This window comes from Gobius niger (genome assembly GCF_951799975.1).
Source record: "Gobius niger genome assembly, chromosome: 22".
NCBI lineage: Eukaryota > Metazoa > Chordata > Actinopteri > Gobiiformes > Gobiidae > Gobius > Gobius niger.
The window spans coordinates 12,003,651-12,021,066 of record NC_136873.1 but is presented as its reverse complement, the minus strand read 5'-3'; the positions used below and the strand labels follow the sequence as shown (position 1 = coordinate 12,021,066).

At 44.4% G+C, this 17,416-nt stretch overlaps 2 protein-coding genes across 2 annotated transcripts in view; both read right to left on the bottom strand.

The window, feature by feature from the left end:
- The window catches only part of LOC306981220 (uncharacterized protein), a 76,346-nt gene that overhangs the window by 13,836 nt on the left and 45,094 nt on the right, over positions 1 to 17,416 (bottom strand). The window lies entirely within an intron of this gene.
- On the bottom strand, positions 6,348 to 12,643 carry LOC306981503 (collagen alpha-1(XII) chain-like; the record flags this gene model as incomplete). The annotated part of the gene is made up of 4 exons (XM_079581111.1): positions 6,348 to 6,673; positions 7,537 to 8,127; positions 8,386 to 8,418; positions 12,601 to 12,643. 4 exons carry the CDS (start codon positions 12,641 to 12,643, stop codon positions 6,348 to 6,350), a joined length of 993 nt encoding a protein of 330 aa, XP_079437237.1.

Genomic DNA, 17,416 nt, shown 5'->3' with positions numbered 1-17,416 from the left:
GTTTATCTCCAGCTTTGAACAGAGGAATGACTTTTGCTACTTTCATATTATCAGGAAATTGTCCAGTTTGCAACGATAAATTACAGACGTGTGTTAACGGCTTAGAGATGCTTTCAATGACAGATTTTAAGGTCTTCATATCCATATCATAGTAATCTGTCGACGTTTTATTTTTACACCCTCTAACAATGTCCAGTATCTCCTTTTCCTCCACAGGATTGAGGAACAAGGACATAGGATTTCTGTCTATCAGCTCACAGTTATAGTTCTCAACATTTTCAATTTTTGCTGCAAGGTTCGGTCCAACATCTACAAAAAATTCATTGAAAGTATTAACTACTTCATTCATATCCTTCATAGTTTTATCCTCGTCTTTGAAGTATTGTGGATAATTAATCATCCTTGGTTTATTTCTAATTATACTATTTAAGATATTCCATAGACCTTTAATGTTATTCTTGTTGCTATCTAACAACTTATTATAATAGTCCTGTTTACATTTTCTAATGATACTTGTTAGTTTATTTTTATATTTCTTGTATTTATCTTCAGCTTCCTTAGTTCTATAATTTATAAATTTTTTGTAAAGTGCATTTTTTTTCTTGCATGCATTTAGCAAACCCTTACACATCCATGGGTTTACTTTACATTTTCTGTTTTTACAGTATTTTTTCACTGGGCAATTTTTCTCAAATACTTTTTGAAATTTTTGCACAAACTCATCATATGCCTTATTGGTGTCATTCTCAGAGTATATATTACTCCAGTCTTGCGTTAATAGATCCTTTTTAAATGCATCAATAGTTATCTCTGTTTTTACTCTTCTAAACCAATACAAGTTTTCTTCCTTTTTTTTCCGTTCATTTTTGTACAATACAAATACTGGAAGGTGATCACTAATATCATTTATCATTAGTCCGCTGACTGTATCACTTTCTATTTCATTGGAAAAAATATTATCAATTAAAGTGGCACTGTGAGATGTGATTCTACTCGGTTTGGTAATTAGGGGAAACAGACCTATACTGAATAAAGTGTTGATAAATTCGTCCGTCTTTTTATGGTTATTTGGGTTTAACAGATCGATGTTAAAATCTCCCCCCACAAACATGACTTTATGATTGGAATTAGAAAAGTGCTCCTCCATCCAATTAGAAAAAACCTCTATATTAGACCCAGGGGTTCTATAAATACAACTTACAATGATATTTTTCTTTTTTTCCCTTGCAATTTCGACAGTAAGGCATTCAAAGACATCATCAACCACCATAGTGTTATTTTCAATCACTGTGTACTTATAATTTGAGTCTATAAACATAGCTACGCCCCCACCATGCTTATTTATTCTGTTCATGCTTGTAAACTCATAACCTTCAATAGAGAACTCCATTTCCCTGTCGTCATGAATCCATGTTTCTGTTATTAAAATTACATTGAAAGGTTTTGAAAACTGATTTAAGTAGCTCTTGATGTGGTCAAAGTTCGCATAAAGGCTTCGACTATTAAAGTGGATTACAGAAAAGGCATTCACGTTCCTAAATTTTCCATTGTAAACATCCTCTGCGTAATACTGACAGTCATTGATAGATCTCATATAAAAGTTATTTTCAGGGTCGATGTCGACCTCAATGTTCTGTAAATTATATTGTGAAAATTGTAACTCCAGGTTTGTTTCAGTAAATCTCCTTAGTGAGAGCTCCAAATCGGGGCTTCCTAAGATAGATGTGCTAAGTGCCATGTGCAATGGTGTGATTCAACATACCAGATTCGTATTATTCTGATGTTTATACTGGGTTTGGTGTGCTGGTGCGCGGATGAACTATTAGCTTGTCATAGCGCAAGAAGGCAATCTCTCCCCTTTCTCGTGCAGCTTTCAACTCCGGCATCAGTTCTCTTCGCTTCCTTTTGACATTGTCCGTGTAGTCTTCATTTATGAAGATTTTAGATCCCTTTAGACGTTTTGCCCTCTGCAGAATAGCTTCACGGTCCTTCCAGCGCAGTAGCCTGGCGATGATGGCTCTGGGCCGGACCCCCGCGCCGTCTGGTTTCCCCACGCGGTGCGCCCTTTCCACCTCCACCGTGTGCTGCAGCTGGAGCTTCTCTTTTAGCAGTTGTTTCACTTTCTCCTCCGCGTCGGCCCAGGTTTCCCCCGGCGATTCGATCACTCCCTCGAAGACCAAGTTGTTTCTCCTGCTCTGCCCCTCCAGGTACTCCATTTTATCCGTCATAGTAAGCAAACTATCACAAACCTTGTATACATCGGCTTGTAATATGCTACTGCGTTCTGTGAGTTTTGCGCTCTGCTCCTTGAGGTTGTCCACCTCACCTTGCGTAAACTGCAGGCTCGTTTTGAGCTCCTGAATGTCCCTTGTTAGCAGGTCCATACGCGAGTTTGTAGACTCCACGATGATTTTTATGAATCCCTTAAAGTTCTCTTGTTGTTGATGGAGAAGCTCCTTGAACATATCCTTTTGTTGATCCATTAATTCGCCAACTCGACTAAGGCTCACATAATCCTCCTCTGCTGCCAAATCCAGCTGTTGCTTCGCCTCAGTTTTTGGCGGTTTTGGCATTTTGCTCTCGTCTCTCACAAGACTTCTATGGACGTACACCAATCAAGGACCGAGACGTCGCCCGGCATGGCGCAGCCGGGGCCCCACCCTGGAGCCAGACCTGGGGTTGGGGCCCGAACGCGAGCGTCTGGTGGCCGGGCCTCTGCCCACGGGGCCCGGCCGGGCACAGCCCGAAGGGACGACGTGGGCCCGCCCTCCTGTGGACCCACCACCCGCAGAGGGATCCGTAGGGGTCGGGTGCGGAGAGGACTGGGTGGCAGTCGAGGCCGGGTGCCTCGACGACCTGGTCCACATGCACAGCTTCTGGCGTTCGGGACATGGAACGTCACCTCGCTGGGGGGGAAGGAGCCTGAGCTTGTGCGGGAAGTTGAGAGATACCGACTAGATATAGTCGGGCTCACCTCCACGCACAGCTTGGGTTCCGGATCCCAACTCCTGGAGAGAGGCTGAACTCTCCATTTTTCTGGAGTTGCCCGCGGGGAGAGACGGCGGGCTGGGGTGGGTTTGCTCATATCCCCCCAGCTCAGCCGTCACGTGTTGGAGTTCACCCCGGTGGACGAGAGGGTCGCGTCCCTACGCCTTCGGGTCGGGGACAGGTCTCTCACAGTTGTTTCGGCCTACGGGCCCAACATCGGTGTAGAGTACCCGGCCTTCTTGGAGTCCCTGGGAGGGGTACTAGATAGTGCTCCGACTGGGGACTCCATTGTTCTACTGGGGGACTTCAACGCCCACGTGGGTAACGACAGTGAGACCTGGGAGGGAGTGATTGGGAGGAACGGCCTCCCCGATCTGAACCCGAGTGGTGTTCTGTTATTGGACTTCTGTGCTAGTCGCGGTTTGTCCATAACGAGCACCATGTTCGAGCACAAGGGTGTCCATAAGTGCACGTGGCACCAGGACACCCTAGGCAGGAGGTCGATGATCGACTTTGTAGTTGTGTCATCTGACCTCCGGCCGCGTGTCTCGGACACTCGGGTGAAGAGAGGGGCGGAGCTGTCAACCGATCACCACCTGGTGGTGAGCTGGATCCGCTGGCAGGGGAGGAAGCCGGTCAGACCTGGCAGGCCCAAGCGTGTTGTGAGGGTCTGCTGGGAACGACTGGCGGATCCCTCTGTCAGTGGGGTCTTCAGCTCCCACCTCCGGAAGAGCTTCACCCAGATTCCGGGGGAGGCTGGGGACATGGAGTCCGAGTGGACTCTGTTCTCCTCCTCCATTGTTGATGCGGCTGCTCGTAGTTGTGGCCGTAAGGTCTCTGGTGCCTGTCGCGGCGGCAATCCCCAAACCCGGTGGTGGCGCCCGGAAGTAAGGGATGCCGTCAAGCTGAAGAAGGAGTCCTACCTGGCCTTGTTGGCTTGTGGGACTCCTGAGGCAGCTGAGAGGTACCGGCAGGCCAAGCGTGCTGCAGCTCGTGCGGTCGCAGAGGCAAAAACTCGTGTCTGGGAGGAGTTTGGGGAGGCCATGGAGGAAGACTATCGGTCGGCCTCGAAGAAATTCTGGCAAACCATCCGGCGCCTCAGGAGGGGGAAGCAGTGCTTCACCAACACTGTGTACAGTGCGGGTGGGGAGCTGCTGACCTCGACTGGGGAGGTCGTCGGGCGGTGGAAGGAGTACTTCGAGGACCTCCTCAATCCCAACTTCACGTCTTCCAATGAGGAAGCAGAGGCTGGGGACTCGGAGGTGGGCTCGCCCATCACCGGGGCTGAAGTCACCGAGGTGGTGAGAAAGCTCCTCGGTGGCTCCGGGGGTGGATGAGATTCGCCCTGAGTACCTTAAGTCTCTGGATGTTGTAGGACTGTCTTGGCTGACACGTCTCTGCAACATCGCGTGGCGGTCGGGGACAGTGCCCCTGGATTGGCAGACCGGGGTGGTGGTCCCTCTCTTTAAGAAGGGGGATCGGAGGGTGTGTTCCAATTACAGAGGAATCACCCTCCTTAGCCTCCCCGGTAAGGTCTACTCCAGGGTGCTGGAGAGGAGGATCCGGCCGATAGTTGAACCTCGGATTCAGGAGGAACAATGCGGTTTTCGTCCTGGTCGTGGCACACTGGACCAGCTCTATACCCTCTGTCGGGTGCTCGAGGGTTCGTGGGAGTTCGCCCAACCAGTCCACATGTGTTTTGTGGACTTGGAGAAAGCGTTCGACCGCATCCCTCGTGGTGCCCTGTGGGGGGTGCTCCGGGAGTATGGGGTCCGGGGCCCTCTGCTAAGGGCTGTCCGTTCCCTGTATGACCGCAGCAGGAGCTTGGTTCGCATTGCCGGCAGTAAGTCAGACCTGTTCCCGGTGCGTGTTGGCCTCCGCCAGGGCTGCCCTTTGTCACCGGTTCTGTTCATTACTTTTATGGACAGAATTTCTCGGCGCAGCCAGGGGCCGGAGAGTGTCCGGTTTGGGAGCCTCAGAGTCTCATCTCTGCTGTTTGCAGATGATGTTGTTCTGTTGGCTTCAACAAACCAGGACCTTCAGCACGCACTGGGGCGGTTTGCAGCCGAGTGTGTAGCGGCCGGGATGAGGATCAGCACCTCCAAATCCGAGGCCATGGTCCTCCACCGGAAAAAGGTGGTTTCCCCTCTCCAGGTCGGTGGGGAGTCCTTACCTCAAGTGGAGGAGTTCAAGTATCTCGGGGTCTTGTTCACGAGTGAGGGACGGATGGAGCGTGAGATGGACAGACGGATCGGTGCGGCGTCAGCAGTGATGCGGTCGCTGTATCGGTCTGTCGTGGTGAAGAGGGAGCTGAGTCGGGGCAAAGCTCTCGATTTACCGATCGATCTACGATCCCACCCTCACCTATGGTCATGAGATTTGGGTAATGACCGAAAGGACAAGATCGCGAATACAAGCGGCCGAAATGAGTTTCCTTCGCAGGGTGGCTGGGCGCACCCTCCGAGATCGGGTGAGGAGCTCAGCTACCCGGGAGGAGCTCGGAGTAGAGTCGCTGCTCCTCCACGTCGAAAGGAGCCAGCTGAGGTGGCTCGGGCATCTGTTTCGGATGCCTCCTGGTCGCCTCCCGCGGGAGGTGTTCCAGGCATGTCCTAGTGGGACAAGGCCTCGTGGAAGACCCAGGACACGGTGGTGGGACTATGTCTCCGAGCTGGCCTGGTGTCGCCTCGGGGTCCCCCCAGAACAGCTGGAGGAAGTGTGTGTGGATCGGGAAGTTTGGGCATCTCTGCTGAGACTGCTGCCCCCGCGACCCGGCCCCGGATAAAGCGGAAGAAAATGGATGGATGGATGGATGGATGGATGGTTTAGCCCGACTCGTTTTAGCCTGTGCACATTCAGAGAACCAGAGTTACTGTAAGTAACTGCACGCATGAGAACCGTGTGGATTCAACTCGTCTTTGAGACGAATAAAACAAGGCGTTAAATAATCAGTGAAACAACACCGTAGTTTGACTGAGGGGGGGGCCCTACGCAACTTGCATAGTTTGCCCATAGGAAAAGAACGGCTCTGGTCCCAATGCTAAAGTGGCTAAGATAGTTAGCATTGAGGCTTCTTTTCCTGACTCCTTCCTAACGGACAGACCAATTCAGACACTTCTTATAATGGCGGACGCTGACGCACATCCGGTTTGGCCTAAGAGCTCTCACCGATTTACTTGTTTCGGACGCAGCACGTGTTACGCAGGGGAGGCGGCGGCAGGGGCGGGGGCGGCAGGGGAGGGGGCGGCAGGCTCACACCGCGCTACGGTAACCCATAAGGACAATGCCAAAAAAGTACAAATTATTTCCGGTCTCAGGTCAGAGCTCCTGAACTCCCAGTGACCTTGAACACAGCATTAAGCTCAAAGGGAAGAGAAGTGTCTGGGGAGAGGGAGGAGTGTTGGGACTGTACCTTGTGGTGTGGTCACAACTCCAGTGTCTGTGTTACTGTATCCAGTGCTGTACTTTGCAAAGACAATGATCCTGTAGGAGGTGTTTGGGAGGAGGTGAAGGATCTCTGTGCTGCGTTCATGTCCCAGGACAAGGATCGTCTGAACATGAGACTCAGGATGAACCAGATACACAGACAGAACAAATCTCTGGACCCAGCGGCTGTTACACTCCCACGAGGCTCGCAGTCTCCTGGGCTGGACGTCTGTGAACCTCAGAGACTCAGGCTGTGGTCGACCTGGACACAGACTTTATGATCAGCAAAAACAAACTCAGTTTGAAGTAACATTACTTCTACTCAGTGGAGGAAGTACTGCAGAGTTTACTTAAAGGCACACTGCGTAACATTAAACAAAAACACAGAAACTGCTGTTTGTTCAGTGGGTGATCAGAGAGGACCTGTTTAAATCTCATATTCCTGCCTTTAGTCACATCTCCATGGAGACGAGCTGGAGACGTCCCGCTCACAGTGAAGTTATAGTAAAGTTATAGTAAAGTTAAAGTAAAGTTATAGTAAAGTTATAGTGAAGTTAAAGTAAAGTTAAAGTAAAGTTATAGTAAAGTTATAGTAAAGTTACAGTAAAGTTAAAGTAAAGTTAAAGTAAAGTTATAGTAAAGTTATGGTAAAGTTATAGTAAAGTTAAAGTAAAGTTATAGTAAAGTTATGGTAAAGTTAAAGTAAAGTTAAAGTAAAGTTAAAGTAAAGTTATAGTAAAGTTAAAGTAAAGTTAAAGTAAAGTTATAGTAAAGTTAAAGTAAAGTTATTGTGAAGTTATAGTAAAGTTAAAGTAAAGTTATAGTAAAGTTAAAGTCAGGTCTGAGGAGCTGAGCCGCTCACACTGTTCATCTTTTTAGGTATTTTTCACAAATAAAAATATCTGCAATACAATTATTGTGTGTTTGATCCTTTTTATTGGGTGAAATGTTATGCAGTGTGGCTTTAAGTCAAAGAACAAATACAGTAATGTAAAAACTAATCTAAACAAATGTCAAAGTCATTGAGATTTTCTCCCAATTATTTAGTAGCACACTGTGCTGTTTGTGACACTTTTCTACTTTCGTGTTTAGATTTTCATTAATGGTGTTGAGTTTATAACTTACTCAGAATCGCTTTGAGCCAACGACACATGGACCGAGTCAGTTCTTCTGAGATGTTGGAAATGCTGTTATAATCTTCTACAGTGAAGACCTCTGCGACGTTGTCATCTCTCTTAAAGACCTGTAACTCATCAGTGACTTTAACTCTGACCACAAACACTTTCACACCAACAAACCGCAAACTATTCAGCACATCTGTGTTAATTCCTGATGAGCTCCTGTCAGTGACGAGGATTAAGATGTTTGGGGTTTTCCTTCTGTCTCCTCGATCCGTTTGGGTAATATTTCTCCAGATAAACTTCACAGCGTGGTCAGAGGATCCTCCAGGGAGCGGGGGACTCTGAGACACCCGTGACACGGCGTCCACCATCGAGGACAGATCATGAAACGTGTTCAGGTAAAACTCGACCTCAGGATCCCGGCCGCACTTCACCAAACTGACCCGCACCAAATCAGGACCGACCGGACCGACCATGGGGAGCAGGGTCTTCAGGAAGTCTCTGACTCTGGAGAAGTCGTCTGGACCGATGTGGTTGAATCCGTCGAGAAGCAGCATCAGGTCGGCTCTGAGCTCCTCCTCACTGAGAGAGCACTCTGCAGAGACACAAGAGCCGTTACCATTCTGTTATATTAAAGCCTCGAGGTTCTGAGCTTTCAAATAGGGTGCAGGAAGTCCTTATAGTGTAATGTTTGTGTCCTGGATGGAGCTCAGTCTGTGAAGTGACTGTAAAGTGTTGAAGCTAAAAGAGCTGGAGTGTAAAGTGTGCTCTGATGGCTTTGATGTGAGCTCTGTTCCTCAGGTCAGACCAAACCAGGACAAACCCAGAGTTAAACCGGACCCTGTGGATTTACCTGTGTGAGCGCCGCTGTTCTGAGCCCAGGTCTCTGAAAAACACAAACACAGCTTTATTTAAGAGTCTCAGTGTGTGATGTGCCCACGCTGAAGAGGCATCTGCAGAGAGGACTTCCTGTGAGAGGAAATGAGAGAAAACAAGTGTGAAACAGGACGTATCGGCCTCATATATAAATATATATTAGGGCTGGGTTTAATTAATTGATTAATCGAAATCAAATCAAAATAAACAGTTGTGTTGAAAAAAAAAGTGACATGATCCAAGTCCAGTTACACAAAATGAAACATGTTGATTTTCTTAGTGGATAAAAAGGGGAACTATATTGTGAGGCGTAAGAACACCTCAGGAGCACTTTAACGTCCGCACATGGAAGTGCTCCTGATCTCATGTGACTCAACTTGGATCGTTTTCACAGAACTGTGTTTAAAAAGGGAAAACGTGGAACAGCTCGGTCGCTTCTAACTGGGAGAGGCTAAATCCTAACAACATCTTTGGTCTGTTTGTGTGACTGAGCGCACGCAGAGAGCCCAGACAGGTACGGATCAACTCGTCTAAGCTCAGGAAAGAACATATCTCAGTCTGGAAAAACTGTGGCCTGTTCCTTTAAATCTCCTTTTCCACCTAAAGATGAAGAAGTAAAAAACTATGAATATTGATCCCTGTAAAGACTTTTTACACTCCACATTTAATATTGGTGAAAATATTGGTGAAAATGAATGTGATTGTTTTTTCTGTCTTTAGAAATAATGTCTTTGACTTTTATTGAAAAGAGAAAAAGAAAAAACTAATACAGTTAAATAAAACCTAAAGCTGCTTTTATTGTGTTTGTGAAAGAACTCATATCTCTGAAGGACTCTTTAACCTGTTAAGGACCACCTATTTTGATGTACTCTCGCCTGGCTAAATTAAACAGTCCCCTCTCCATATTAAAATTACTGTTAAAACAACATACTTTGCTTATGTGAACCATCATTGGAATCAGGACAAGAAGCTTCTTTGTACATTTAGAAGGACATTGTGTCAAAAACATGTAAAACGGTTCTTTAGTTATAAAATTAATAAAAATATAGCTTTTTATACATCGAAAATTACACATAAACTGAAATGTCTTTCCTGAAAATATACTTCATAGCACACACTCCAAATGCAGTACAGTTGTAGCCTTGTTGGTGCTCAGCATGTGTGCAAAGTTTCAGAAGTCTAGGTCCAAGTATGTTGGATTTGTAAACTTTCAGATTGTTGGTGCTATATCTCATTAGCATCGGGCACAAACCTCTCCAAAGTGACAAATGTTATAAAAGCAAAAATATTTTCACAAATGTGTCAAACAAAGTGCAGCAGCAACAACAAACCTCCCAAACATGGACTAAATCAAAGCAAAATGAAGTGGGTCATTTCTTTTCCATATTTATCTCAGTGCACAAAGGTGCGTCAGTCACAGCTTCCCCCAAAACAAAATGGCCGCCTTGTTTACTCAGAAAAGAGCTTTTACACGTCTTCATTCACTGTGGATCTGGACTATGGACGTCTACACAGATGTACCACTGTCACCTGTGAAATCAACAAGTCTGTGCCTAAATGCTAATGTGGCTAACATGTGGCTAACGTGTGGCTAACGTGTGGCTAACGTGTGGCTAACGTGTGGCTAACATTTGGCTAACGTGTGGCTAACGTGTGGCTAACGTGTGGCTAACGTGTGGCTAACATTTGGCTAACGTGTGGCTAACGTGTGGCTAACGTGTGGCTAACGTGTGGCTAACGTGTGGCTAACATTTGGCTAACGTGTGGCTAACGTGTGGCTAACATTTGGCTAACGTGTGGCTAACATGTGGCTAACATGTGGCTAACATGTGGCTAACATGTGGCTAACGTGTGGCTAACATGTGCTTCTGGCCTGCACTGAGCACTGCCAGCACAAATATAAGGTTATTTCTTTGGGAAATGGCTCATTTTGAAGAGAATAGTCATTAGGATTAAGGGAACAGAACTGGAATTGCCAAAAAGTTTGTTTACAAGAAGATTTTCTCATTTGTGGAATATTTTTAGGTAATTTCTGACCGTGAATTTTCCAAAAAGAGTATTTTGTTGAAATTTTTGTTGAATTATATTTTTTACTTGAGTATTTTGGACCAAAAAAATCCAGTCAACCTATGATTGGACCATAAATAATTTATTATGGATAAGAAATGCTTAATTTTAATACTCGATTTTCATGTTTATTTTTTTATTTTTCTGTCCTTAATTAATGTTGTGATTTAAGTGATGATGCTCCATGACTGGAATAGATGTTTTGTGGAGAAGTGCCTGTTTAAAAATCTGTGCCACACGTCTGTATTGGTCGAAATATAATTTGCCTAAATACTGTTTGCAAGTGAATGGAAGTGGAGTCAGTCCCTGATCAGGGACGGCCGTCCTGAACACGTTAAAACCATGTCTTTATAATAAATAAATAATTTCCTGAAAATATACTTCATAGCACACACTCCAAATGTAGGGCAGTTGTGACCTTACTGGTGCTCAGCATGTGTGCAAAGTTTCAGAAGTCTAGGTCCAAGTATGATGGATTTGTAAACTTTCAAATTGTTGGTGCTATATCTCATTAGCATCGTGCACAAACCTCTCCAAAGTGACAAATGTTATAAAAGCAAAAATATTTTCACAAATGTGTCAAACAAAGTGCAGCAGCAACAACAAACCTCCCAAAAATGGACTAAATCAAAGCAAAATAAAGTGGGTCATTTCTTTTCCATATTTATCTCAGTGCACAAAGGTGCGTCAGTCACAGCTTCCCCCAAAACAAAATGGCCGCCTTGTTTACTCAGAAAAGAGCTTTTACACGTCTTCATTCACTGTGGATCTGGACTATGGCAGATTGTTGGACAGAGACAATGGACGTTAGCATGTGGCTAACATGTGGCTAACATGTGGCTAACATGTGGCTAACCTGAGGCTAACGTGTGGCTAACGTGTGGCTAACATGTGGCTAACGTGTGGCTAACATGTGGCTAATGTGTGGCTAACATGTGGCTAACATGTGGCTAACCTGAGGCTAACGTGTGGCTAACGTGTGGCTAACATGTGGCTAACGTGTGGCTAACATGTGGCTAATGTGTGGCTAACATGTGGCTAACATGTGGCTAACATGTGGCTAACATGTGGCTAACCTGAGGCTAACGTGTGGCTAACATGTGGCTAACGTGTGGCTAACATGTGGCTAACGTGTGGCTAACATGTGGCTAACGTGTGGCTAATATGTGGCTAACGTGTGGCTAACATGTGGCTAACATGTGGCTAGCGTGTGGCTAGCATGTGGCTAACATGTGGCTAACGTGTGGCTAACATGTGCTTCTGGCCTGCACTGAGCACTGCCAGCACAAATATAAGGTTATTTCTTTGGGAAATGGCTCATTTTGAAGAGAATAGTCATTAGGATTAAGGGAACAGAACTGGAATTGCCAAAAAGTTTGTTTACAAGAAGATTTTCTCATTTGTGGAGTATTTTGAGGTAATTTCTGACCGTGAAAATAATGAGCCAAATTTTCCAAAAAGAGTATTTAGTTGAAATTTTTGCTGAATTATATTTTTTACTTGAGTATTTTGGACCAAAAAAATCCAGTCAGCCTATGATTGGACCACAAATAATTTCATATGGATAAGAAATGCTTAATTTTAATGCTCGATTTTCATGTTTTTTATTTTATTTTTCTGTCCTTATTTAATGTTGTGATTTAAGTGATGATGTTCCATGACTGGAATAGATGTTTTGTGGAGAAGTGCCTGTTTAAAAATCTGTGCCACACGTCTGTATTGGTCTAAATATAATTTGCCTGAATACTGTTTGCAAGTGAATGGAAGTGGAGTCAGTCCCTGATCAGGGACGGCCGTCCTGAACAGGTTAAAACCATGTCTTTATAATAATCTGATGCTTTGTCTTTAACCCCATAATTCAGCTTCCTCTCAGAGTGGAGTCACTTTAACCACAGGTTACATTTGGGGAAATCACACATTTTATTTGTTGATTGAATTACGATATTTAAACTTCACACAAAATGTTTTACTCAAAGTACCTTTAGGAAATTATTTTTTTAAAGTTAATTCTCGTAAAACTCGTCTGTTTTTGAGATTGTTCGACTTCATTTTTATTCCGTTTTAAAAGTTGCACAAAAACCACATCCTTTAACGACATTTGGATAAATTAGAAACAGAGTTTTACCTGAACTGAAGAGAAGGAGCAACAGCAGAACTGGAGGATCCATGTCCACGACGAGGCCCAACCGAACCAGGACTGAACCAGGTCTGAACCAGGTCTGAACCAGGTCTGAACCAGGACTGAACCAGGTCTGAACCAGGCTGAACCAGGACTGAACCAGGTCTGAACCAGGTCTAAGCCAGGACTAACCCAGGTCTAAACTGACTCTGTCGTCGTGTCAGAGTCTTATCTGCTGTTATTTCCTGTGACGCTCGAGTTGAACCTGTCGGAAAGTTTTTTAAATCGATAACATCAAACATTTACTGCACATGTTTATCTCACATTAAGAAGCTTCTTATTAAAGTTTCCACTTTAGTTTTATTCATGTTAAAGGGACTTAAAATGTAAAATCCACTTTTTCAAGTCCACAGTATTAAAAGAAAACAGAAAAATGAAGCTGATAAAAGTCAAATAAACAGTGACATCATACATTACTAACACGTACAGGCAGGAGCGACAATGCTTCCAAACGTTTGAAGTAAACCTGACCAGACCAAAGCTTGTAGAACAGTTAGATGATTCATAAATTTATAGAAACAATCCCTTATCCACCTCTGCGCCTCATTCACCTCCCTCTCTCTCTCACCTCTGCTCCTCATTCACCTCCCTCTCTCTTTTCTGACTGTTGTTTGTTCAGGATTTGGTGTTTATTTTTTTTTTTACATAAACAAGGCCTACGAACTGATAAAAAATAAAAAAAACACAAACATTTAGAATCAGGCCATTCGTCTGAAACTTATTGAAAAATGATATTTTATGAGTGAAATATTAGAGAAACAAAATGGGGTCAAAATGCAGATCATTCATCATCACATTCTTCCCTCTCAGCTGAACTTCATTCACTTTGTCACCGTCTTTCACTCCGTCTTCATAAACACCATCCGCTCGTTCAACAAGCAACAACAATTCCTCCTTTCGTTTCCCCACACTCGAAACACCCTTTCTCTTCAACCTTTCACGCATTTCAGGCTCTGTCAGTCGCTTGTGAGCCATATTCGCCATCACATTAAATCAACCGGAAGTGAAATAGGCAAAGACGGATGTTTTTTTTATCGCTCCCCCCGTCCATCGGGTGGGATTTCAGGAGAGCAGAACGCCCGAGTTGGAGATAGAAGAAAACCTTGATCCTGACAGATCGTACCGTTGTTGTAAGTGTTGGAATGTTACGAGACCAGAAGAAAGACAAATATCCCTCAGATTCTGCACGTCTTTACGGGACCACTGAGGAAAGGAAAGAGGGGCCTCTCCTGTTGTGAGTAAAGATCATGACAGATCGGAGAGTGAGAGAAACGTTACAACCTTTCCTTATATTATTCCAAACTTTAACAACTTCACCGATAATTAATCCATATTTAGTGCAATCATTTGAAGGAATCAAATGTTGGAGTCTGTGAGGGAGCACAAGGTTCTCCTCTCAGGGTCTCCAAGAAACAGTTGGAGATGGATTCATCCACTGACTCCAGGGCCGGAGAACAAACGACCAATGAAACCATTTAAAGCTGGTTCGTTAACCTTCACTTTTACTTCTTTGTAACAGAGACGTTTTACTCTGTGTTTTTTATTGCACTAAATAAAATGAGCAGCTGATAAATGTCACTTTTCCCAGAATCCTTTAGTCGGTGAAAGAGGGATCACTGCGTGTTTTTATTACAGAGAAACGTCCATGAAAAGACAGAGGAAGTGAGTCCCATTTTCATAAACCTGCTTCATCTGCTGCATTATAGTTCTGTTTAACTGTATCTGAGAGTGAGGGATCTAAAGATACTTGTAAGTATTTAAAGTGCTCTGCAACTGTCTCAGTGTGATGTGCCCACGCTGAAGAGCTTCATCTGCAGCTCTGACTTCCTGTCAGAGGAAATTAGAAAAAACAAGTGTGAAATAGATAATATCGGCCTAATACAAACAGTGGGTTGATAAAGTATCCGCCCCCTTTAACTTTTCAACATTTTGCCAAAAGGACTAAAAACATAAATATATTGAGTTTAATTTGACATGAAAGAGGCAAACATGGTGTATTTTTATAACCGAACCCAGCTTTATACTTATGAATAACTTCATCCTGGACCTGAGACCAGCACAGACCTGAGATCATCACAGACCTGAGATCATCACAGACCTGAGATCATCACAGACCTGAGACCATCACAGACCTGAGACCATCACAGACCTGAGATCATCACAGACCTGAGACCATCACAGACCTGAGACCATCACAGACCTGAGACCGTCACACATATTTATGTTTGTGGTCCAGAGTGCGGCAATGTGTGGACAAGTTAAAGGGGCGGAGATACTTGTGCACATCCCACTGTCCTGCAAGGAAATCCCTTTTGGGTTTGGTGTCACACAATAAAAACATACATTTGATGTTTTCAGATTCGTCGTGGGAAGTTTGTGTCATGAAAGGCCTTATTTTTGTAAGAAAACATTAAATGACAGAAAACTCCACAGTCATGGTTTTAAAGTGATGTTTCTACGTGTAAAAGTTTCCCTCTTCACCCGCAGCGTCTGGCCTTAAAGGGACACTGTGTAACATTACGGACTCTTTTTATTTTTATTCAGTCCAAAATCACAGTGAAAAGGTGAGCACGTATTGAGCCCACGCACTTTAAAGAGGGGGTATTATGCTTTTTTCAGCCACATAGCACCAGTCTATATCACACTACAATGATGACGAAACCTTCTGTTGGTCTGTCAATGCAGTAAATTAGAATAACTGCCTTGTATAAAATTGCTCTTTCAAAATGGCGTAGCAAATGACTTGAAATAGGCCTCTGTCTCTTTAAGAACCTCTGACCCTTTCCGACACGCCCCCTCCACACGCTGTCTGTGGCATCACAACAACACTGCGCTCGTTGTCTGCGTACAGTATTGAAACTACGATCGGTGCATTTTAATTTTTATTGTTGGAAAGGAGCTACTGTTTATCACTTTGTGAACAATGGCCACACAGGATATTATTTGGAAACGAACCTTCCACACCGGACGCTTGGAAGGGGCTCTTGCCTGAAAAATAACTGCTGTTTGGAGGCTATCTCTTTGCATCTGCCATGCCCTATGGATCTCTAACTATACCCCCATGGACGACACCAGGATCTGCAGGAGCCCATACCATTCAAAGACGGACATTATCTGTGCAGGTGGACAATGGTTTTTCGAGGTTACCCGTTAGCTTGTTATAATCGACTACAGCTCATTGTTGATGAAAAGTCTGTAATAAACCACAAATGTGTAAAGCCAGGCTCATTGTGTGATTATCGTAAAGGCTGCTTCGAGTAGTTGCTGCTTTATTGACGTTATTTGTGCATAATATGCTGCCTGTTTTCAATGAATGTTGTGAAGGTGAAGGTTGTTAGCTTGTCGCGGCTAATAGTGCCTTAGCTCCGGGAGAAACCACTCGGCTACGACTCACTGTAGATGAAATGTGAGCAATAAACTACGAAATCAACAAGCCAGGCTCAGTGTGTGATCATCATAAAGGCTGCTTCAAGCAGTTGCCTGTTTTAGTGACGTTTTCAATGCATAATATGCTTGTATTCAGTGAATTTTCCCGTTAGCTTATCGCGGCTAGCTTGTTAGCTCCGGGAGAAAACCACTCGGCTACGACTCACTGTAGATGAAATGTGAGCAGTAAACTACAAAATCAACAAGCCCGGCTCAGTGTGTGATCATCATAAAGGCTGCTTCAAGCAGTTGCCTGTTTTAGTGACGTTTTCAATGCATAATATGCTTGTATTCAGTGAATTTTCCCGTTAGCTTATCGCGGCTAGCTTGTTAGCTCCGGGAGAAAACCACTCGGCTACGACTCACTGTAGATGAAATGTGAGCAATAAACTACACAATCAACAAGCCAGGCTCCGTGTGTCATCATCATAAAGGCTGCTTCAAGCAGTTGCCTGTTTTAGTGACGTTTTCAATGCATAATATGCTGCTTGTATTCAGTGAATTTTCCCGTTAGCTTATCGCGGCTAGCTTGTTAGCTCCGGGAGAAAGCCACTCGGCTATGACCCATTGTAGATGAAATGTGAGCAATAAACTTCCAAATCAACAAGCCAGGCTCCGTGTGTGATCATTGTTAAACGGTTCTTTATGTGTGTGGTGCTTTTATTGACTTTATTTGTGCATATTTCTCGTTTTCACGTGATGACTCGAGGTTTAGCTTAGCATTAGCTTTCTCCGGAGGCTCTGTGCATCATCAAGGCCCAGCGCAGAACCAGACACTGAAATAAGTGTTCTTGTCACCGGTTTTAATCCTGGGTGTTTCGGTAACAGAAACACTGATGTGTGTCTTTGTAAAAGTCTGCTGTGGCTCCGGTTCACAACACATGGAGCTAATCCTCCATGATGACTCTGTTTACGTCTTAGGGCTGGACACTGCGGGGAGGGGGTTCTGCTGAGGAGCAGTGGTTGGTTACTCGGCTGGTGACGAAAGGTCGGAGGCGTATCCTGGAGGTCGAGGGCGTTTCCTGAAGGAATCAGGCGTTTTATCCCTAAAATGGCCGCCATCAGAGTTTCTACAGATTACTCGAAAATACGTGAATGTGCCAAGGCAACACTTCAGGCATGGTTTTAATGAGGGAATGACTTAATAACATGATGTAAAGCTTGAAAAAGTCGATTTTGCATAATACCCCCCTTTAAACATTTTTAGTAATAGCGAAAGGATTCTCTTCAGTGGGTTCTCCTGGTTCAATAACGGTGAAAAAAGTCCTCATTATGAACCTGCAGCGGCTGAATATATCAAATCAAAGCACTTCATGATGAGGAAAATCTGTCTTTA